This window comes from Artemia franciscana, chromosome 2, assembly GCF_032884065.1.
Source record: "Artemia franciscana chromosome 2, ASM3288406v1, whole genome shotgun sequence".
Taxonomy (NCBI): domain Eukaryota; kingdom Metazoa; phylum Arthropoda; class Branchiopoda; order Anostraca; family Artemiidae; genus Artemia; species Artemia franciscana.
This window is the reverse complement of record NC_088864.1, coordinates 63,767,543-63,793,027: the sequence shown is the minus strand read 5'-3', so window position 1 is coordinate 63,793,027 and position 25,485 is coordinate 63,767,543. Positions and strand designations below refer to the sequence as shown.

Here is a 25,485-nt window from a genome sequence, read left to right as displayed (position 1 = left end):
TAGGCAGTACAGACACTCCATCTCTGCAACTTTTTGGTCTAAAATCCTTACGTTCTGTGTCTATCCCATTGGGTCGATAGTGCAAACGCTCTGTCTCTAATCATTCAATTGCCCAAAAAATGAACGATTCTGATAGCACAGTAGTGATGAGGTTCCAGGTCCGAGAAGACAGATAGGGGGTATAATATTGGAGCTACTAGTCCCTCAAGACGCTATTACGTGCACCTGGGTCTTATGCAATACTATAGCGCACCCGTAAGGGTATAGTACACCTTGTGCTATGTAATAGGGCCTGGATATGCAATACTATAGTGCACATGTATTGGTATACTACACCTCTATGTTACGTAATAGGGTATTGTTTACTTATGCAAATGGATGCAGGTGCTTTTTACGTAATATGGTTTGTTTTCTCCAGGATTTCTTCGGTTCTTAGGTAATAGAGACTGTTTACTTATGTTGAGGGTGATGCAATGTCGCGTGACTTTATAGATTTATTGGAGGTGGCGTAATCTTACTTAACGTGGTAGATTTATTGGGAATGATGTTATCTTGCGTGACATGCTAGACTTCAGGGGCCTGTGGGGAATCCCCATTAGTAAATAAGAATAGCACACATGTGGGTGTTACGCAATGACACATGCACGTGGGTGTTACATAATGGCGACGCACACGTGGGATGTGTCTGACACAAAAACATAAAGAAAACAAAAAACAAAACACACAAAAACAAAGTCAGACATATAAACACAGAAACACACAGAGTCAGTTACACAAAAACACAAAAACAGACATAGAGACCTACAAACAGACGCTCTGTCACACAGGCACGGTGGGAGAGACAAAAAATACATACAAGAACACAAAGACAGAAACAAAAAAGCACTAAGAGAGACGTTATCTTGCGTGACATGCTAGACTTCAGGGGCCTGTGGGGAATGCCTATTAATAAATGAGAATAGCATACATGTGGGTGTTACGCAATGACGCATGCACGTGGGTGTTACATAATGGTGGTGCACACGTGGGATGTTACATAATACTTAAAGAGATTTCATTTTCTTTCAATAAGTTTTTTCTTCTTTTTTTCTCAGGGAGCCTTCATAATCCAAAGATTTTTGTCCGCATTAGGATTCGAAAGATTTCCCCTCAACGGAATGAAGTGCTAGACAGCTGGACCAAGAAACCCTTTTTAATATTATTATTCTGGGAATAATTTCCAGTGGGAGCGTTTCGATGAAGCTACGGATTGCATGTTCTCTATGTCTGATATAATTGACATGTAACTGAGAAAATCGATTACTAGAAATTGGCTACATTTGATGTTCACCTGCTTGTTACAGCGTTATCAATTTTATAACGTCACCTAGACAGCTTAGGTTAGCTATTGAATCAGTGAGATGTTACATAGCTTTGGCTTTAGATATTTCATTATGTAAATGATTATGTGTTGAAGATTCATCCTTGAACAAGAAATCTAAAAGACATAAACTTTTTATTGTACATACAAGTTTTAATAATAAAAAACATTGTAAAATCATGAAATCACAGAAAAAAATTTAAACTCAACAAACGGAAAAAGTGAGAAAAGCTCATAAAGGATAAATTATATGGAAAAACATGCGTGAATTAAAGAAGGGCGGGGGTCTTTGTAATTAATTCCAGGGAAGGAAGGTAGCAGGGTTATTATTAGAGGTAAATTTAAGTCATATTAAGAGATATTTCAGGGGGCTCTTAATGAAAATACATCGGTTCTATTGCATTAGCAGACGCACCTGACTATCACATTGTATTAGTTTAAATCTTGCTATTAGCAAAATCACATTTCGAATGAGCTGCTAGTATTAAGGTTTATGCAGCAGAAGTCTCAATACGTACATTAGTAACAATAAGAAAAATTTCAATATCACAATACGTTTTAATGCTATTAAATGAAACACGTAAACAGAGAAAAAAGAGACACGCTCTGCATTCAGTTATTTCTGAGAGGTTTTAAATAACATCGCTTGTTTATTTACTGGTTGACAAGCGCACATTTGAATAATATTCTTCTTCAGAATTTCGCATAATCTCGTTAGAGGTAAAATTAACCCTCATTAAGAGATATTTTTGAGAGCTCTTAATCTAAATGCCCCGTTTCTTTGACGGAGTGTTAATTTTCAGTCCCCCTCCGTCGAAAAAACACCCCAGCTTAACTTTAAGCTGTAAACCATGTTAGTCCAAGGCAATTCACGCCACCGTGATAAACTATGGATGGAAAACAGCACCCTCAGGCACCCTCATCATTCCAAAGGCATTTTTCTTATATTTGCATGATAAAAATATGCTTTAAATACAATAGGTCGTGTTCTCACAGTCCACCCGCAATATGACGGCCCCATGGCAGCTCATGCTACCGTGGCAAACTATAGATGGCACACAACACTCTCTGGCACACATTATCACACCTAAAGCATTTTCAGACATTTTCCTGCAAAAAATTCGTTTATGCTAGAATCGATCATTTAAACTTAAAGGAAAATTCCAATAGCGTTTCTTCTGATTACTCCTGGTATTGAGGCATGTTTGACACAATATACTAGACTGATGAGGCCTTCTAGCGCAAATTATCACACCTAAGGGTTTTCAACCTTTCCCCCACAAAAATAACTTTATAAGCATTGTTTTTATTTGAACAGCGGAAACTTGCCATTTTCTGGTTAGATTGCGATGTTCCATGGCAATTTCTAACCTATGACACTCAATGACTTGCTCATGTCATCCTCTGACACATATGATATTTTCGACATTTTCTTGTAAAAATATCCATTCAGACTAGGATTGATCGGCACGGTGGGAGAGAAACAAAATCTACACACAAAAACACAAGGTCAGACACACACACAGAGAGTCAGACACACGAAAACACTAGGACAGACACAGAGACGTGCAAACAGACGGTCAGTCACACAAGCCTGGTGGTAGAGAGACTAAAAATACACATAAAAACACAAAGTCAGGCGCACAAACACACAGAGTCAGACACGCAAAAACACAAAGACAGACACAGAGAAATGCGTCTATTTACATGTCTCTGTGTCTGTCTTTGTGTCTTGTGTGTCTGACTCCATGTGTTTGTGTGTCTGACTTTGTGTTTTTATGTGTGTTTTGTCTCTCTCCCACCGTGTGGCTAAGCGTCTGTTTACATCTCTCTGAGTCTGTCTCTATTTTTTTTTTGTTGTTGTTCCGTTGTTTTGTTGTTTCCGTTGTTCGAATAGAAGCAATAGTACCTCAATTTTTCAATTTTTTTCAAATTAACAACCCCCAGCTCCCCCAAAGAGAACGGATCCGTTCCAATTATGTCAATCACGTATATATTAACTTGTGCTTATTCTTGCCATCAAGTTTCATCCCGATCTCTCCACTCTAAGCGTTTTCCAAGATTTCCGGTTTCCCCCTCCAACTCCCCCAAACGTCATCGGATCTGGTCGGGATTTGAAATGAGAGTTATAATGCCCAAGACCCTTCTAAATATTAAATCTCATTAAGATCTTATCACCCGTTCATAAGCTACAAATACCTCATTTTTTCTATTTTTCCGAAATACCCCCCTAACTCCACCAAAGAGAGTGGATCCGGCCCGGTTATGTCAGTCACGTATCTTGGACTTGTGCTTATTCTTCCTACCAAGTTTCATCCTGATCTCTTCGCTTTAAGCGTTTTCCAAGATTTCCGCACCCCCCAATGACACTGGATCCGGTCGGACTTTTCCCAACTCCCCCAAAGAGAGCGGATCCGTTCCGGTTATGTCAATGTCGTATCTAGAACTTGTGCTTATTTTTCCCACCAAGTTTCATCCCGATCCCTCCACTAAGCGTTTTCCAAGATTTTAGGTTTCCCTCCCAACTCCCCCCAATGTCACCGGATCCGGTAAGGATTTAAAATAAGAGCTCTGAGACACGGTATTCTTCCAAAAATTTACCACATTGGCATGACGTGCCCTGGACTAACATATTCTACAGCTTAAAGTTAAGCTGAGGGGTGTTAGAAGAATTTTTTCAACGGAGAGGGAGTGAAACTAGGAGAGGGATTTAACACTCAGTTAAAGAAACAGGGCATTTTCATCAAAATCTCTCAAAAATATATCTTAATGTGGTTTAAACTAACCTATAATGAGATTATGTGAAATACGAAGAAGAATATTGTTCAAACGTGTGCTTTTCAAGCGGGAATGCATAGTCTTGCCTCAAAGAAACGAGGCATTTTCATTATAACCTCTCAAAAGTAACTGGATGCAAAAAAGTATAACTTTTTTCTTCGTTTGCTTGTTTCATTTACTAGTGAGAAAACGTATTGTGATGTTGACATTTTTCCTTCTTATTACTGTTGTAAGTTGTTATTGTATTCCTATTATTCTTATTGCTGTTGTATTACTGTTGTAAGTAATGAGGCTTCTGCTGCATGTTAGTTGCCCTCCAATTACTTTCAACTGTTAAAAAAGGCACTGGCCTTTTCAATTTCCAATTGAATAAGCTGTTTTCGAAGTTTCTACGACAAAAAAGGGCCGTCCAAAAATCTCTATCAGATGCATTTCGGGAAAATACGAGGTTTGGGAGGGGGTATCCACCCTCCGATCACGCTGTGTCTTAAAAAAGGCGCTAAAACCTCTGAGTACAAAGCCACTGACTCCCCCTTTGAAGTTTATACGATCACCCTTTTTATATATGCCTTATGGCTGGAGGGGGTCGCCATCCTAATAGACATGGATCTTGCAATTACGTTGAACAAAATGGCTATTTCAGCCTTTAGGCCTATTAGCCACTCCCTTAGGCCTATACCGTTACAAGCGTTTGCCTTTTGGCATTTCTGGAAGTGGTGCTATTTTTCAAGAGACCCTGGACAAAATTTTGTCTGGTTTGCCCGCTGCTCACATAGTAGACGATGTATTGATTACCGGAAAAAATGATTCTGAGCATTTAGAGAAATTACGTTCTGTTCTTGATGAGTTGCGCGATTTTGGTATTCATTTGAATCCTGATAAATGCGAATTTTTGCTGATAAAGTAGAATATTTCGGTTTCGTGTTGTCAGCCAAGGGTATTAAACCGAATCTGTGGAAAGTTGAAGCAGTTATGAATATGCCTAGGCCTGGAAACAGGTATGAATTACTTTCATTTTTGGGTATTGTGAATTATTACCGGAAATTTATACCTGAAATGGCGACTTTATGCTTTCCGTTGAATGATTTGTTGAAATCTGACGTTTTGTGGTTGTGGTCAGAAAAATGCGAGTGTACTTTTCAAAAGTTGAAAGAGAGTTTAACAGGGAAAAATTATTGGTACATTTTAACCCGCAGCTGCCGGTAATCTTAGCTACCGATGCATCACCGCGGGGTATTTCCGCTGTAATATCGCACGCGTATCCCGGCGGGACCGAAAGACCAATTGCTTACGCGTTTCGATCTCTAAGTAAGGCTGAAACCCATTATTCGCAAATTGAGCGTGAGGCTCTTGGAATAGTTTTCTGTTTAGATACATTTCATCATTATTTGTTTGGACGGAAATTTATTTTGTACACGGATAATAAGCCGTTGACGCTGATTTTCGGGGGAAAATCGGGATTGCCAGTTCTGTCAACGTCCAGGATACAACGATGGGCAATCAAGCTATCCGCGTATACATACGAAATAAAGTTCAAACCGTCTACTGCAAACATGAATGCAGATGCCTTATCTAGGTTGGTAAAAATCAACCCGCCGAGACGACCGAACCTTCTGTTTTACGTGCTACATCTGAGTGTTTACCTATTACGGTGGAACATATACGTTTATAAACCGGAAAGGACGCGATATTAGCGAAAGTATATGATTACGTTAGAAACGGTTGGCCGTCAACTTTGTCAGAGGGGGAGAAAGAATTGAAACCATTTTTTCGTTGTAGATTAGGACTGACAACGGATTCAGGTTATATTTTGCGGAATGAACGAGTGATAATACCTCCAGTATTTCAGAATTATGTAATCAACGAATTACACCAAGGTCATCCTGGAATGGTTAGGATGAAGTCTTTGGCTCGTATGCGTGTTTGGTGGCAGAATATCGATGATGACATTGCGAAAAAAGTTAGAAGTCGTAGTTCATGTCAGCTACAACAGAGTAGCCCTGCTACATTTAACTCACCTTGGCCAAAAGCAACTCGAGTGTGGGAGCGAGTACATATTGATTTTGCTGGTCCGTGTTATGGGAAAATTTTCATGATTGTCACGGACACATGTCTAGCACCGCGAGTATTGAAGCGTCAGGTTCCATTTTTTCACGCTACAGTTTTCCGGTTACACTGGTATCAGATAACCAGACAAGTTTTACAAGCGCTGAGTTTACCAAGTTCATGCGTAAAAACGGGGTACAGCTTCTACACTCACCGCCATATCATCCGAATTCAAACGGCGTGGCAGAACGCGCAGTACGCACGTTTAAAGAGCAAATAAAAAAAATTAGTAGTTCAAAAGAATCGTTGAATTTACTCCTTACAAATTTTCTTTACCATTATCGTGGTACTCCACATTCTGTTACGGGTACATCCCCAGCACGGTTATTTCTCGGAAGAGAGCTGAGAAATATGCTGGATCTACTGAAGCCTACATCGCTTACAGATCACAAGGAAAATAGCAAACCTACTGTAGGACCGCGAAAATATAACGTAGAAGACGCAGTTCTTGTTCGGGATTATGCAAACCCTGATCGCCCAGTTTGGGTTCAAGGTGTTATTTTGAAGTGTTCACGTCTATTATTTATCTTGTGAAAGTTAATGACTATGTTTGGAAGCGCCATATTGATCAAATGCGGGATTGTACTATTAAAGATCTGACAGTTGATACTGATTGCCAAACTTTGGTTAAATGTCCGTCGGCCGAAAGAGACCAGGTTGTGCGAAGTCGAGTAGAACCGCGAAGATCAAGTAGAGAAAGAAAACAAACACAGTTTTATGGTATGAATTATATTAAGGAGGGGGAGAATGCAGTGTTTTGATCATTTGTTTCTATGTGCAAGTGTCTATTTTGAAATTCCTCTCTTCCATGTTGTATGAGTCATACGCTGATTGTTAAACGAACATAGCAGCCCCCAGGGCACAACTTGCAATTCTTGCCCTGTGGGCTTTGGTTGGGTTGTCATCCTCAAATCCATAATTTCCGGACTTCTCATCTACGTTGAGTAAAATGGCTATCTCAAAATTTAGATCGAATTTGTTTGGGGAAATGGTGGTTTTTCAAATTTCTTTATATGTTCTTTTACTTTTGAAAAGCAAAACTAGCTGTGTAATTATATATCTTTTTTAAGTCAAAGAGGTATTTCCTATCTTAATTCCAGTGGAGTTTTCTCTCAAATTTTTTCTAATCTGTCATTGAAAAAAGTTCTTAAAAATCAATCTTAGCCTACAAATATGTCTAACTTGTAGCTAACAGCTTTTTGTTTGGACGGCGGAAAACCCCCTGTAATAGGTAAAATTATTTTCTTTGTTGATGATACAACGATCTGTATCAAATTTCAAAATGGTGATTCCAGCAAAAGCTGTCTGGAACTTCCGGCTCATCTTTGAGGATGAAGGCAGTAGTGGTAGGATAATACGTCTGGGGGATACATCCTTATTTGGGATCTAAAGATTGCCTTTACTAAACTAAAGCATTGACCTACTTACATTACCTACTTCATTGGATTATTAGCATAATTCAGCCGGCATTTCATTTTCAAATACTTGTCTGGACATGATTAACAAAATAAAGTAAACTGTTTCATTTGGTTTCAAATTTGACTAATAGAATTTATGATATAGTATTGAACTTTACATGATAGCTTCTATAACATAGACATAGTGTAACCGCTTGTATCATCAAGCGGTTACACTTCATCATGGTAATAAGTGCTTATATCAACCGTTCGTTTAGAGGGGACTTACGGTCATCCATTTCCCAATCTCCATGGGGCCCAATTCCCCCTCCCAAACTTTTTGACCCCCTTTTTTATACTTAATTTATTTTTAAGTCTAATTTTTTTAACTTTAATTTTTTTGCTTAGAAATTTTTTCAATTTTTTTTTCTTGTCTTAAAATGACATAAAATATACTTAAAAAAAAACATCACCTGTGATATTTTTGAAATTCGTAATTTAGATGATATAGATGTGTTAGTCGTGATTTTTCCTATTAGAAAAATAATGTTTGTAGTGACTTTTTTTCTTTTTATTTGACTTAGATTTTCTCGGCTTTTTTATTATGTCTTAAATGACGTAAAATATACTTAAAACAAAAAAAAATCACTTGTGATATTTTCGAAATACGAAATAAAGATGATACAGATATCGTAGGCGAGATTTTTCCTATTAGAAAAATAATGTTTGTAGTGACATTTTTTTTACTTTACTTAGAATTTTAGGACTTTTGGAAAAAAATCCCGCTCATTGATCTCAGACTTTGGTAAAAGCCCTGGTACCCCTATGAGCCTATTAGTAGTATCTATGTCTCTGAAAATTCGTTTTCTTACATCTCCAATGCTTTGAATAAGCATTCTAAGCGTTCGACCAGCTACTGCACCCTGAAAATAATGGAAACACAACAAATTAATGTATGAAATAGTTTTATTGAAATAACAACACGTAGAATATCAATCGTAAAATAAAAATGCATCCTTTGAATTCATTCCATAAAATACTGCATTATCTCTTCTCTTGACATGGCACTCATTCTACGTGGGGTCATACGCGAGTTCGGTTTTAAATACGATTGCATCACTCCTATCATCACTGATATTATTGGGTGAATTGACTTAATCTGTTGATATAAGATCAATGGTAGCAATAATGTTCACATGTGCTTTGTTTTTCATCAATTTGTCTTTATATTCCTTAGTGATATTGCCTGCCAATATCTTTTTATTTTGTTTCGATTTCACTGTCTATTACCACAATATTTTTACATAGTTTGCAGTTTTGGCGAATAGACAAGATATGCACTATGATATTGTGCAGCAGTAGGCCTTTCTTTTTCTCTTTGCTTTCTTTTGAATGCTAATACCAGAAAAATGGCGATACGATCTATCAACTGGTAATATATTACCACCAGCAATAGCAAGAAGCTGACCTTCGTCATCAACAAATAGTTTTATGTTTGCGGTCTTCTTGAGCACTAACATCTCTAGAAAAGTTACTCTCACATGTCCACCATCACAAAAGTTGAATATTTTTGGTACTCCAAAGGGTTCTAATCTCTCACTGTCATGACAACGCATACATTCATTTACAATAGGGTTACCTCTAGTAGTTGTTTCATAGTTCAAATATTTGTCTTCGTCAGCATTCATCGTAACGATAACTTTATCATCTGCACACACTTTCTTGGAATATTTCATCTTCACCTTTTTAAAAATATGGTGCAATTTTTTATCCTTCCAGTGTTGTAACTGGTAAAATTGAACATGGTACAATTGGGTATTTTACGTATTTTACCATAATTTTACGAACCACCTATAAAATTGATATTTTACCTATTTTACGTAATATACGTATTTCTTATTTTACTGGTATCTTACATATTTTACTGAGGTATTTCACGATGCCTCGAAATTTTCACTGCTTCAAAACATGCTATACTGCACATAAAGAATCTCTCTTTAACAGGTAGACAATAAAAGTTCAGGATATGATTTGTTAATTTTTTTTTGTGTATAGCTGTATTACGTCGGCTGTATCAAAAGGTCCTTTGTGTGACTTCAATCTCTTGTTTTCAGAACAATAAAGTGTGTTATAGATTATAGTACAGGTAATTAGAATTTTGAAATGGGGAAATAATACCTAAAATAAAATTATATTGCTTTTACGGTTTGTTAAAGACAGAAAGGGCTACAAGTAGGATTGAAATATGACAAACAAGAACAAAATAACAAAATTAAATGGCCATGAAAAAAGAGGGTAATGTTAGCCAGTGGACAGAAAAGAGGTGAAAATGACAGGATCAGATTTGTTTTGTCATTGACTTCCACCCAGCCGTCTTCAGTGTCCAAAAAAGAAGGAAAACTAATTTTTTGAAGTAAATCTAGCAGAGCAGAAGAAAGACAGAATCAAACAAATCAAAAAACCAAGCTAGATTAAATGAAAGACTATTCCCCAACAAGATTGGGCAAAAATTCTTGGTACTTGGTAATTAGCGAGAACAAACTAAAGTTTTTGATCTGAATTTAAGATCTGAAAGAAAGGTCTCATAGCCACAAAGACAAGTGACAGAATTCATTAGTCAGTAATTATGTCTGCATTAGACCCTCAAGGTCCAAACTGGTGGTGCTGATCTCCGTTTTGTGGCCTTTCAGTCAGGAAGTACAATGGGGGTCTGGGAGCCAACCATCCTGTGCTTTCGCACATCGTTCCTAATATATCTTCCCAGATTTCTCCAGGTACCCATTTAGAGCTGGGTTGACTCTGACTGATCTTACAGAATCTCGCCTCTGATCCCCTTTCCAAACCAAATAACCGGCTACGCCAGGGATTGAATCCTCCTATTTTCCTCTTGGATGATTCTGGATCTTCATTAGAAGGGAAATTGAAACTCTTCTCTCCTGTTTAAGTCAGGGGCAATCGTATAGTAAAATCCCTAAGGGTTCAATGTATTTATATTTGTTCATTTATTTTTCCCCAAAGGCACTTCATGTATAAGGATCAGGGGTGGTCGAATAAACTTTGGAGGAGGCTCAGTCAAATGGAAATCGAAAGTTTCGCTGCCCTTTCTAAGATTTAGCCTGCTTTTCAACCAATTGCTACCGAATTAGGTGTTACCGACTACAGTGTCTTTAAGAATTTCTTATTCTAGCTTTACGACCCTGGTGTTTCAGGAGCTGTTTGGAAAGATTCTTCACATAAATACGTAACTATTTACTTCCGTTTTATATGGTACATACTTGAGAAGTGAAGTTTGGAGAATGTTAATGAAATAAAACAAAATAGAATGAAAATATAATAGTTTAGTAACAAAATTATGGAAACTACAACACAGAATTTTGGAAGGGGGAGGTGCCCAGACCTCATTATATTAAACACGTAACATAACCTAACCAAAATACCAACTAAATATTTAATTAAAGTATAGCTACAATGTAGTTTTTCACCAAGCTGAAGCTAATTGTCTGGTATAAAGATTGTTAACACCGGTTATTGTCGGATTTTCGTGAGGCAAATTCTTGAGTGTGTACCATATAACATGGAAGTACCAATAATTAGTTTTAATGGAGAGACAACGAAAGGGTGGTGGCAGATATTGATATATAATCCTCAGGGCCGTATCCAGGACTTTTGTTTGGGGGGGAGGGTATAATAAACTTTTAGAAACCCATCAAAAATGTGTTTTAACCAAAGGGTTAAACTAGACTGTTAATTAAATTGATGAACCTCTCAATGATGGGGTACTGTCTTTTTTAAGCCCAGGAAAACCAGAATAATTAAACAAAATCATTAAAAGCTGAAAGTGATGCTTAAAAAGAAATTCTCAACTGGTCTTGGCAACTCTAGAAGACAAATTTTACCCTATATTTCCTAGGGAGTACCTTATTTTACCTATTTTACCGTGTTTTGCCAATTTTACCTTATTTGGCTAATTTTACTTGCCGAGTTTTTTATTTTACGGTAATTTTACAACACTACTTCCAATGTATAAATAATACTGTTTGAAAATATACAATAAACTATGTATTATCAATAACCAGGCAAATTCCAAAAGCTAGTCCCAAAAAAAAATCCAAGTAAAAAAGTATGTCACTACAAACTTTGTTTTATTAATAGGAAAAATTACGACTAACGTATTTATATCATCTACATTTCGTATTTTGATAATAGAGCAAGTGATTTTTTTTTGTTTTTAGTATATTTTATGTCATTTTAAGACATGAAAAAAAGTTGAAAAAATTTCTAATTAAAAAAAATTATGCTCTAAAAAATAAACTTTAAAAAAATTAAACTTAAAAAAAAAACTGAGCACAAAAGGGGGGGGGGGCAAAAAGTTAGTGGAGGGTATTGGCCCCTTGGAGGCTGGGACATGGATAACGACAAGTCTCCTCTAAAAGAAGTGTTGATATAAGCACTCATTACCACAAATATGATGATACAAGCGGTTACACTATGTCTAGGTCAGTGGTTCCCAACCGGTGGTACGCGTACCCCAGGGGGTACGCGAAACCCTCGCAGGGGGCGCGCGAAGGTCCCAAAATTAATTTAGTCTACATCTTTAAAACTTGTTTCTGACTCAGTTCCAACATTTCCCTCAAAATCAGATAACATAACCCATTGTACGTAATTTCAGACTCATTTTCAAAACTTTCGCTTTCAGTAACCCGCTAATTTTTCTCCATAGCCGTAAGGTCTCGATGCTAATTTTTCTCCATAGCCGTAAGGTCTCGATTTAAACTCAGCGAGTTCAGTATCTTGTCATCTGTTGAAACACGAAGTTCGTGAATTGTGGTTGCAAACAAAGATGGATAGATTCCTGATCAGGAATAACAAGAAGCCGAATGATGGTACCCAAAACTCTGAACCTGCACCTAAGAAGAAGAAATATGACGAATCATCGGTCAAAGTGCGTCGATATTTGTCAGAATACCTAGGGCTCGGATTTAGTGCGACAAAGTCTGATCCAGTGAATGCACAGTGAGTTCTTTGTGGTCAAGTCTTGGCCAACAGTTCCATGAAACCTGTGCATATGAACCGGCATCTCAGTACTGTGCACCCTTCTCATGTCGGTAAGCCCATAGAGTTTTTCAAGCGTAAACAAGAAGCATTCGCTAGTAACTGTTTGGAAATTGCAAAAGTGGCATCAGTTTCTTCAAAGGCTCTCCGGGCTTCGTATGCTGTTTCATATTTAGTTGCGAAACAGAAAAAACCGCACACCATCGCCGAATGTCTGATATTACCAGCACTAGTGAAAGTCAGTGAAATAATGTTTTACACGAAAACTACTACTGCCCTTCAGTCTATACCTGTGTCGAACAATACCATTTCAAGAAGGATAGAAGACATTGCAAGCGATATTGTCATGCAGGTTATTGAGCAAATAAAGTTGCTGAAGATGTTTGCATTACAGCTTGACGAAAGCACGGATGTGTCAGGTGAAGCCCAGGTGATCGTCTTTGTTCGATATCAAGATTGTTCTGACATAAGAGAAAATATTCTGTTTTGTCAAAACCTACAGTCAAGAACAACAGGAGAAGACCTATTCAAGGTGATTGACAAATTCTTCGCAGAACGGGGCATCTTGTGGGACTGGTGTCTATCAGTTTGTAGTGATGGAGCTGCCGCCCTAACAGGGAAGAATAATGGGCTCATGGCCTGGATAAGGAAGAAAAATCCAAAGGTGAAGTGGTTGCACTGCATCATTCACAGGCAAGCTCTTGCATCGAAAAGGATGAACGCACATCTGCACGAGACCCTCAACGAGGCTGTAAAAGTGATCAACTTCATCAAAGCCCGACCACTGAACTCAAGAATGTTCAAGTTGCTGTGCCAAGAGATGGGTTCAGAACATCAACATTTACTTCTGCACACAGAAGTTCGCTGGTTGTCTCGTGGGAAGATTTTAAACAGACTTTTCGAGCTTCGACAAGAAGTTCATATGTTTCTTCTGGAGCAAAAATCTGCATTCAGTTCACTTTTTGAAAACCAGGACTGGGTCTGCAGGCTGGCCTATTTTGCGGATATTTTCGACAAACTGAATGACTTGAATCTGTCAATGCAAGGTTTCCGGACGGACGAACTCTCCCTGAATTCGAAGATGTGTGCTTTCATCAAGAAATTGGAGTTCTGGCTTAAAAAGGTTCAAAGAAACAGCGTTAGTGTCTTCCCGACCCTTGACAAGTTTGCGGACGATAGTGAAATTGATAACCTCAACACAATCTGTGATTGTATTCGGGAGCATCTGACAAAGTTGCGAGATGAACTTGTGTCATATTTCCCATCGATTATGAACCAAGATAGAACGCAGGATTGGATCCAAAATCCATTTGTTGAAGACGTGACCTCAAGCTCCGGTCTTAGTGACAAGCTTACAGAGAATCTGATCGAACTTGCCAGTGATCGCGCCTTAGAACTGAAATTCCAAAATGTAACTGTTTCCCAGTTTTGGCTGGAGGTGAAAGGAGAATACAAGGAACTAAGTGAAATCGCCATGTCTGCTTTGTTACCATTCGGATCCACTTACCTTTGTGAAGTGTCATTTTCGGCAATGTCATTGATCAAAACCAAACACAGAAACAGACTGAGTGTACAAAATGACCTTATAATTGCCGTTAGTGACATCGAGCCAAGATTTGATAATATTTTAGCAAAAAAGCAGCCTCAAGTTTCTCATTGATTTTGTACGTACATTTAAGCACCGTCATATTGGACAATAAATCTCGTGTTTTTGAAAATCTGATTTTAGTTAAGAAAAAAGTAAAACAATGATTCTCAAGAAAGGGGTACGCAAACTTTTTGGGCCTTGACTAGGGGTACGCGGACCGAAAAAGGTTGGGAACCACTGGTCTAGGTTATAGATGCTGTCATGTAAAGTTCAATGCTATATCATAAATTCTATTAGTCCAATTTGAAATCATGTGAAACGGTTTACTTTATCTTGTTCATCATGTCCAGACAGGTATTTGAAATTGAAATATCGGCTGGATTATGAAGTAGGCAATGTAAGTAGGTCAATTCTCTAGTTTAGTATATGCAATCTTTAAAGCCCAAATGAGGACGTATTATCCTACCACTACTGAAGGCTTGGGTAAATACTTTGCAGATCAATTTCAACGCAAATTAGACAGCAGAGCATTTTATTACAAGAGCAAGACAATTATCAAAGATGAACCAATTATTAAGGTTAAGTCCATAGGTCTTCTGGGGCTGCATAGCTTTACAGATCTGTCTTATGCTGATCACTTGAGTAAAGTAGTCAGAATCATCTAGTATACCACGCCCATAATGCAGTAAGCTGGACTTGATGGATCCTATACTTGAATTGTTGCTACCGAGTTCACATACGGTTCAGGTCGGAAAAGATTCTTCCCTTGTCCCTTTTATGTCGCTCGTACTTTAGATTATGAAAATATAAAATCTGCCTTTTCATTTTGAGCGAAATGATAGGGCCGGATTTAAAGCTTTGACGCTTCTAGGCCCAAGCGTTTTTGCGGCTCCGTTTTTTTGTGATTTTCGGGCAAAGTGGAAGCACTGAACAGAACGCAACTGATCAGCCAAAAGTGTTGAAAGAGTGGGGTGACACCAAACTCTCAGCTGCCATTGTCGGGTAACATCAGACGGTTTATAAGTGGCCACGGAATTCCTATATTTTCAATCAATCAATCAATTTATTGATACTAAAAGAAAAAAACTATTACAAAAGTAAAGTGGTTACTAGGCCCAAGAAGCTTTGCTTGTAATGGACCACAGAGAACAAGAATAAAACACTACTATAAAATATATACAAAAAAAAAAAAACAAAAAAAAAAAAAAGAAAAAAAAAACACTGGAACAAGACAAGGACATTGAATAGATAGGATATTTAACAGATAGAAGATTTAGAAGGAGATTAACATATAGCTGAAAATGATTTTAAAAGAAGAGAAGAGACATACAAATTAGGAAAGGATTAATAAAGAGAGAAAAATTATTGAATTGGAAATACCCGACGAAATAATGCCTTTGCAGAAAGAAAAAGAGGGACATCCGAAGGGATGGAGTTCCATAATAGAATTGATTGATATACTGGAGACCTCTGGCTTGCTGTAGAAGATCGTTTTGGTAAAATAAATCGTCGAGAAGAATTACGTAAAGAAGAAAAGTACCTACCTGAGCCTGTCCGTGAGAAAAACTGCTGTAGGGGCGGTGGGAGAGTACCTAGAAAAGCAGAATGCGCAAAATAAAGGGTACTTTTACCTATAATATGATCCAGCGGAGCTATTCCAGTATCATTATAAAGATCAGAGGAAGGGTAAAGCCGAGGGAGAAGAAAAGTAGCCTTCACTGCCCTATTTTGGGCTCTTTGAAGTGAGCAGAGAAGAGATTTATTATTATTACCCCAGACAGAGCAGCAATAAGAAAGGTAATGATAAATAAAAGCATAATAAAGAGAAACCATAATATCAGGAGGAAGAAATGAGTTAATCCGGTGCAACATTGAAGACTGGCGGAGGATTAAGGAACGGGTGTGAGTTATATGCGGTTTGAAAGAAAGAAAACAGTCAAGATACACACCAAGAAATTTCACCACAGTAGCTTGTGGTATAATATCATTCCCAAAAGTCAGGGTGATTGGCTCCTGTACGTCTCGCATACGGTAAGGGGTCCTGAAGTTGACAATGGCACTCTTTCGGCTGTTAAGAGCCATACCATTTGACCAGCACCAATCCTTTATTTTATCAAGAAGACCTTGAGCCATAGAAGTGGCAGATGGCAGGTCCACCGCAGCAATGAAAAAGTTACTGTCATCAGCAAAAAGAACAGGGTGAACATGGGGATGAAGACCATCAACAAGATCATTGATGTAAATTAGAAATAAAAGTGGACCAAGCACAGAGCCTTGTGGGACACCTTTCAATACAGGCAAAGTAGAGGAAGAAGTACAGTTAACCAAAACATACTGAGATCTCTCTGAGAGGTAGGACCTAAACCATTCTAGTGGGACTCCATGCACTCCAAATAAAGATAGTTTAGACAGAAGAACATTGTGGTCAACCATATCAAAGGCCTTAGAAAAGTCGAGAAATAGACCCAAAACACACAAGCCCTTGTCCAGATTAACACGCACAAACTCAGTTGCATCAGAAAGTGCGTGCAAGGTAGAGAATGAGGGACGAAAACCATACTGATGGTTAGTGATGAGAGGATTTCCAGCAGTCGAATTAGTACTAAATACAAATGAAGAGAGTCGACGATACACTACTTTTTCAACAACCTTTGAGATGACGGGAAGAAGAGAAATAGGTCTGTAATTTGAAATTAGAAAAGAATCACCTTTTTTATGCAAGGGTACAACGGTAGCAACTTTAAATAAATGAGGAAAAATACCAGAAGAAAGAGAGAGGTTAGTTATATGTGAGATGGGATGAGAAACAAACTGACTGATTTTTTTAAGGACATTATTACTCAAACCAAAACTATCAACTGAACAACTACTTGGAAGTTGAGAAATAATAATAGAAATCTCAGTAGTACTACATGGGGAAAGGAAAAAAGACTTCTCTGTCATAGGAAAACAACTTACTCTACTCAGGGGTGGAATGAGAACTGAGGGAAGTGTGGTGAAATACGAATTGAAGGCACTTGCTAAGGATTTTTTATCCACAACAGATCCATCAGCTTTCCTATAAAGAGATGGGGAAGATTGTTTGAGTTTCTTACGGGAGAGAGCTTCATTAATTACAGTCCAAACCTTGTGCAAATTCCCTTTACACTCATTAATTCGACGTGAAAAATACAGCTTTTTTGCTAAGCGAACTGAAGAAGTGAGCACATTTTTGTAATGTTTATACTTCAGAAGATCTTCCTGTGTCTTACTTTTACATGCAGCCTTGAACAAAGACGCCTTCATATGGGTTGCATTGATCAGACCTCTAGACATCCATGGGCATTTAGGTGTAAAATTCCTTGGCCTCTTTCTAAGAGGAAAATGCTTATCCAACAGAGTGCCCATACGACACAAAAATAATCTAGTTGCACAATCAGCATCATTAGCTTCAAGAACACTAGACCAATCATTACTCTGAAGACTATGTATTAAATTAGAAATTTCTCTATCTGTAAAAGTTCTAAAAGAAGACTTGCCTTTCTCATCCACAGTAATCTCTGTTTTAGGCACAGATAGTGATAGATAAATAGGGAAGTGATCAGAAAGATCAGTGAAAACAAGACCAGACGAGAACTTCAAATTAGGAGAAAGAGAAGTGAAAATATTATCTATTAAAGTGGCAGAATTTCTTGAAGGGTCAACGCGTGAAGGAAAAAAAATTGAAGGAAGTAGCCCAGAAGAAGAAAATACATCAAAAAGATGGTCACATTCATCATTTGATCCAACATTTAACATATTACAATTAAAGTCTCCCAAAACACAAATCCGTTTTTTAGAGAAAGTCCCCACACCAGAAAGCTGATCAAGCAAATCACAGAACAGATGTGTTGGAAAAGGAGGGGGCTTATAAAACAAACAAACAGTATCACATGCAACCTGGCTTTTCAGATCAATAACAAGAGAATAAACTGTCCTACTATTAGACACCACCGATGTAAACAAGGACTCAAGATCAGATCTTCTACAAAATTCAATACTAGATTTTATGAACAAAGAAATACCCCCAGAACACTTTGTTACCATTCTAGAGACATGAATAGCAATATAACCATGCATGTCATAAGCTGTAAAATTATCACTGTCAGATAACCATGTTTCCGTCAAGCCTATGACATCAAAAGGGCAAGAATTATCAGACCACAGATACGATTTAAGAGTGTCCCACTTATCTCTTATCCCACACACATTCAAACAAAAAACATTAAAGCAACTGTTTGAAGACAGTGAGGGCATAATATTATCACAATAATCAATGGTGGTGTGATAATTACAGCTAGAACTAACCATAGATTCAAGGAGAGGGTCAGAAGTGTGTGCCTCTTGTTTACCAGCACTACTTGGTTGATCAAATATAACTGAATTAAGAATAGAAGAATTCATAAGGAAAGAGAAATCACCCATATTTATCTCAGACATATAAAACCTTCACAAATGACACACTATCCATAGTACACTTGAAGGTAATGGAATCATAAACAAAGAAAAAGAAATATCAGTGGGATGGCAGATATTAACCAAAGAAAGGGGTCAAATAATGTGGCACCAATCAGGAAAAGATGAGCTGTGAGTGTTAAGGCATGACAAACAATGACAGAAATTAGGCTACATAAAGGCAATAGGATCTCAAACAAATATAAAGAGACATTAGTAGGATGGCTCATAATATTTGAAGAATAGGCTAAATTTACAATATGGGACCAGTAAAATTTATGTGAGCTGTAAGTGTGCTGACATGACAAAAGTGTGATAGAAAATAGCATACATGAAGGTGATAGGAACACAAACAAATACAAATAAATATCAATGGTAAGACACACAATATTCAAAGTATAAGACCAAAATAGATTTGAGCAATCAAAATTATGTGATCTGCATGTGAACACACAGAACAAAGATATGGTAGAATTAAGGCAAAATAAATTTGTCAAAGTACTGGCCAAAAGTATAATGTGGAGCCAGTCAAGATTATAAGAGCTGCAATTATGCTGACATGACAAAAATATGATAGAAATTGGCCTACATGAAGGTGAGAAAGTCAAAAACAAAAATAAAAAAAATTCAGTAGGATGGCATATATTAATCATAATATTGGCCCAAAATATAATATGGGAACAGTCAAAACTCGATGAGCTGCAAGTGTGCAGACACAACAAGAACGTTCTAGAAGCCATGCAACATGATGGTGATAGGATCACAAACAAACATAATGAAAAATCAGTGGAAAGGCACATATTAATTAAAGGAGTGGCACAAAATATAATGTTTAACCAGTTAAAATTATGTGAGCTATAAGTATGCTGACATGACAAGAGTAAAACAGAAAGCAAACTACATGAAGGTGGTAGAATCACAAACAAACATAGAGCAATATTAGTGGGAAGGGACATATCATCCAAGGTATTGCCCCAAAGCATAATATAGCACAAGTCAGAATTATGTGAAGACAGTGAAGAGTGAAAAAGGAAAAATGTAAGAACATAAAATAAATTCATACAAAAACAATTCAACATATTATAACAAAGTGAACTAAAATCCATCACTTCAATTCTCTGCATTTGCAGCACACAAATCAATTTCATCCTGATCACTGAACTTAACTACTCTTCCAGACTGAGTTTTATACAGGATATCACCTTTACTGGACCAAACATTACGTAAACCAAGCTTTGACTTGGCATATGAAAGAAGCTGTAAGCGTGGTTTTGTAAGCATCTCAGAAAATAGTGTCCCAGATCCTTTCAAATCCTTCTTTTGTCTGAGAAGCAGTTGGCGAATTCGTAAATTACAAAATTCTACAACTATGGGTCTGGGTTTGGCAGATGGTTTGCCAATTCTTTTGGCTGATACAACATCAGACTGGGTAATTGGTATGCCAGGAAATTTCACAGCACATAGTGACATGAACTGACTTTCAGTGTTTTCAATGGGGGCATCTTCTTTCACCCCAAAGACAATAATTTGGTTGCTCAAAGCCTGCTGTTCAAAACGATCATTTAATCTTGCCAGGTTAGACTGGATAGGCTTGAAAGAGCTCTCAAGGTCTTTCATTGATGACCCTAGAGTAGTCAAAGAAGATTCAATTGAAGATATGCGTTTATTATAGCTTTCAAGGGTCTTATCAACTAGACTACTAAGATCTAGACTGAGGCCAGCATACACATCCTGCTTGATTGCATCCAGCTTATCTGAAGAAATAGTGGCATCATGTTGAATGAATGCCTGTTCCTCTTTCATTTTGGTCACAGCCTCATCTACCTGGGTAGAGATCTTGGCCAATATGAGGTCATCAAGTAACCCTTTCACTGAAGATTTAAGGCTGTCAGGATGCAGTGAATCTGCTAACATTTTGTGTTTAATTTTTATATTATTCATGTGGCTAGTCAGGATGAGTATTTGCTCTGAGACAGATTCTGATCCAGAGAATTGGAGTGAGCTGTCTGACCTAAGTTCACGGGGTGGCTTGATTTGACCTTTCATTACTTACTTAATGTGAACAACAAGACAGGTACAGAGTAAGCAGTAGTATATGGCAGGCTGGGTATAAGGCAGGATATGGTTCACAATCTAGCAGCAAATTTCAAATAACAAAGCAGGAGCAAATTAAAATTAGCATAGGTCTCACCTGATGAGTCCCCTCTTACACCCCAGGGGTAGGGGCTGCTAAGTATGCCTGCCTTTACCCACTGGTAGGCAGGCAGAACCAGTACTTCGGGCTGCTTAAAGCGTTGTTGGTAATGCCACAAGACTTCAGATTACTCCAGTTAATATTAACACGTCTTTTCAATAAAAAAATCACTCAGTAATAATTTGTTGCGCCCCTTGGCATTATGTGCCCCTAGACCCGGGCCTAGTGGGCCCATTGGTAAATCTCTGCCTGAGAATGATATTTATAGTTTATATAACCAAGGTATGCTTTCTACGAAAAATAAAATATCCCTTTTGCTTTCAGGTTTGAAATTAAGAAAGCCGGATTTGATGGTTACTATACTTATTTTGCTGCTGAAGGATTCACCTACGGTTCAAGTTGGAAAAGTTGGAGAGACCTCTCAAGTTTTGCACGACAGAATTCTTTAGCTTTTGTTCCATCTGTTGGGCCAGGCTATATTGACTCCCAAGTAAGACCATGGAACGGAGTCAACACTAGAGGGAGGAAGAATGGGAAATACTATAAAGCTGCGTGGAAAACAGCGATTAATTCATTGCCAAAATGGATCTCAGTAACTTCATTTAATGAGTGGCACGAAGGTAGCCAGATTGAGCCAGCTGTAGAAAAGGCTGCCCGTGGTCGTACGTATATGAGCTATAGTCCTAAGAATTCTACTTTCTATCTAGATTTGACTCGGGAGTTTGTGAGTGATTTTTATGAAAGCAAAACCAAGTTATGAATCTCTAGATGTTTTGAAGAAGTTGTAATTAGTTAAGGGATAGATATTGTCTGTTCGGGTTATTCAGTGGCTTGTAAAGGGGCTGGAAAGTTGCACAAGACAGCCAATTTTGAAGGGCGACCAAATAGTCTTATTGCCCATTTTTCTAATTCTGAAGTGATTTTTTTATATGTGAAAATGAAAACTGTTAAAAACTTATTTTTTTTAAGCTAAATTTTCTTTGAGACAATAGATGTGGTTTTCTATTAGATAATGTCGTAGACCACACTGCCACACACAAATAAAACAAATTAAGATATAGAAAAACAGTCATAATATTTTAAATAAGACAGTAGGGAAACATCTTAATAATAAATAAAGATCCAACTATTTCGGTTTCACGTCCAGTAGCCTTCACCGAAGGAAAAAACAAAACATTGTGTTTCATTTGTGTTTTTCGGTTTGTTTTTCTTTTTCTTTACCTTTTCATTTTTTTACTCTTTCATTTTCCTGTTTTCCTTTTGTTTTGTTTTTCCTGTTCTGTGTAATTTTTCCCGTTGATAAAGGCTACCGAACGCTAAGTCGAAATATTCGGACCTTTATTATTATTAAAAGTTTGTTTCGCTTTTTTCGACAGTCTGATCTGAATTATTATACCCGTTCTTATATACTTTCATTTGACTTTGTAATTCTAGTTATCATCATTTTTCTTATATTCCTTTGAGTTTTTGATTCATAGAAGATTAATTAACGATTAAGACGAGGGAAGCCCTTGTTGCAGGTACACTATTAAAAAAAAACAAGTTTTTTTTAACTGCAAGTAAGGAGCGACATTAAAACTTGAAACGAACAGAAATTATTCCGTATATAAGAGGGATTGTCCCCTCCTCATCGCCTCGCTCTTTACGCTAAAGTTTGACTCTTTCTCACTACTCTACTTTTTAAAACAACAAAAACTTTAGCGTAAAGAGGGAGGCGTTGAGGAGGGGACAATCCCTTTCATATGCGGAATAATTTCTGTTCGTTTTAAGTTTTAATGTCGCTCCTTACTTGCAGTTAAAAAAACTTGTTTTTTATTTAGTTTCTGAAAGTTTTTTAATTAATGCATGTTTTGATTTTGGCTCACCGCACATGAATAATCAAAACGAAATTTGCATATTATTTTTTTTTTGCTAAATGGCTTTCTCATAGCTGTAATTGGACTTTGAGAAAAAAAGGAGCGGGGGAGTAAGCCTAGTTACCCTCCAATTTTTTGGTTACTTAAAAAGGCAACTAGAACTTTTAATTTTACGAACGTTTTTATCAGTAAAAATATACGTAACTTACGAATTAGCTTACGTAACGAACTTCTAAATTCGTATGTTTTTATTACGTATATGAGGGGGTTCGCCGTCTCGTCAATACCTCGCTCTTACACTAAAGCTTAAACTTTGTCCCAATTCCTTAAGAATGACCCCTGAATCACAAAGGCCGTAGAATAAATAGTTGAAATAATAAAATTAGTTTAGCGTAAAGAGCGAGGTATTAGGAGGAGGTAAACCCCTCATATGTGTAATAATGTCTGTTCGTTTTAAGTTTTTATGCTGCTCGTTACTTTCAGTTGAAGAAACTTTTTCATATTTATTTTTCCATTGCTCTTTAAAAAAATGCTGAAAAATCCTGCGCTCCCTTCATGGAAATTCTCTTCCCCCATGAAAAATTCCTCCATGAAAAGTCCCCCGTATAACTCCCTCCCCCAACCAAAAAAATCCCCCCGAAAGTGTATGTGCACTTCCCAATAACCATTACTATGTGTAAACACTGGTCAAAGTTTGTAACTTGCAGCCCCTCCCACGGGGACTGTGGGGGAGTTTGTCGTCCCCAAAGACATAGTTTTTAGATTTTTTGGCTATGCTGAATAAAATGGGTATCTCAGAATTTTGATCCGGTGACTGTGGGAAAAAATGAGCGTGGGAGGGGACCTAGGTGCCCTCCAATTTTTTGGTCACTCAAAAATGGCACTATACCTTTTAATTTCTATTAGAATGAGCCCTCTCGTGACATTCTAGGACCACTGGGTCGATACGATCACCCCTGGGAATAAAAAGAAGAAAAACAAATAAACATGCATCCGTGATCTGTCTTGTGGCAAAAAATGCAAAATTCCACATTTTTGTAGATAAGAGCTTGAAACTTCTACTGTATGGTTCTCTGATACGCTGAATCTGATAATGTGATTTTTGTTAAGATTCTATTACTTTTAAGGGGTATTTCTCCTAATTTCTAAAATAAGGCAAATTTTCTCAGGCTCGTAATTTTTGATGGGCAAGACTAAACTTGATGAAACTTATATATTTAAAATCAGCATTAAAATGCGATTCTTTTGATGTAACTATTGGTATCTTCGTTTTTTAGAGTTTCGGTTACTATTGAGCCAGGTCGCTCGTTACTACAGTTCGTTACCACGAACTGTCTGATGACTGATCTGATTTCTGCACCTTATGGCTGAACTCGTTGCTACGCCACTGCGACTAATATTCTTACATCAGGGTTTTAGTTGACATGTTTTGTTTTTTATTGTTTTATGCTCTTGTGCCAATTATATTCTTATCTCATGATTAGCCACTGGAAATTTTCCAAAGAGTTGGCAAGTTTTGAGCATAAGACGTTTATATTCGAAAAGTGTCCTCTATTTCTGTAGAATATAAGCCTAGTGGTACCAAATATGAATTTTCAGTGTTATAGGGGGGAAAGGTGGGTACATATGTGTTACCTTTATTGTGTTACCTATTTATGTGTTACCTGTATTTAAGAAAAAATCCTCTAATTTAGTCAGCGAGGAAAAATTATACCCTTTTTCAGACACGTAGACAAGGAGAGGGTCCACCATTCTCCCCCAGATTTCTCGTATCATTGACGTAACATGCCTGGTATTTCGTTAATTTCAAATTTGTCTCCCCCCCCCAACACCAAATACTCTCACTCATCTTGTGCACGTGACTACCTTTATAAAAGTTGCAAAATGACGAAACAAAAATATCTGCCGTAGACGTAGTATATTAATTACTAAATGCAGTTATGTTTCGTGTTATATTTTTGAGGTTGTTTTAGTCATTGTTTAAAAAAGATCACCGTAAACCGATCGCTCTGAGTATGAAAGAATAAGACGCTTTAAAGAAAATGGGCCCGTACGCGGCTTTGAATAGACTGGGGTGGAAGAGGAGCGTGCGCAGCTGTGTTGGCCTCATGCGACTTTGTGCTGCAGTGAGTTGTCAGTAGTAGTAGTAGTAGTAGTAGTAGCGAGTTAACAGTTTGATATCTTTCATACCAACAGGGAATTACAAAAAGAACATTTGAGTGTATTTGGTTTAAGGAACACTGGATAGTCCTCGGGGTCCAATGCTATATTTGTTTGTAATATCTCTATAATTGTTTTTTTTATCTAATTTAAAATCGAACAAAATTTAGCCCCAGATTTTTTATTTTTATTTTCCTGTTTCCATGGAACAGAAAATTACAAATCAAAAGGGTTCTGACCTCAAGACGTTGCGAAAATATACTTTATAGTATACAACCAGAAATATGGGAATAATCCCAAGAGGAGACCCCTCTTGGGAATAATCCCCTCTTGGAAATAATCCCCTCTTGGGAATAATCTTCTCTTGGGAATAATCCCAAGAGGAGACCCTTCAATTTTCTTTGCATTGATTCAGCATGGCTAAAAAAAAGAAGAAAAAGTAGGATATGCGGGGTCAAGGAGTTGTTATGAAGAAACTTGTCGCCCAAGTCCAGTCTTGGGTCTCAATGGCAGTGTACGCA

At 37.4% G+C, this 25,485-nt stretch overlaps 1 protein-coding gene across 2 annotated transcripts in view; it reads left to right on the top strand.

The window, feature by feature from the left end:
* LOC136043931 (glycoprotein endo-alpha-1,2-mannosidase-like) overlaps positions 1–24,831 on the top strand; it is a 35,939-nt gene extending 11,108 nt beyond the window's left edge. For both annotated transcript variants that reach the window (XM_065728990.1, XM_065728991.1), the window contains exon 4: positions 21,273–24,831. In XM_065728990.1, coding sequence (XP_065585062.1) covers positions 21,273–21,708 — 436 coding nt within the window. In that variant the 3' untranslated portion in view covers positions 21,709–24,831. The remainder of the gene's footprint in view (positions 1–21,272) is intronic.
* Positions 24,832–25,485: the final 654 nt, after the last annotated feature.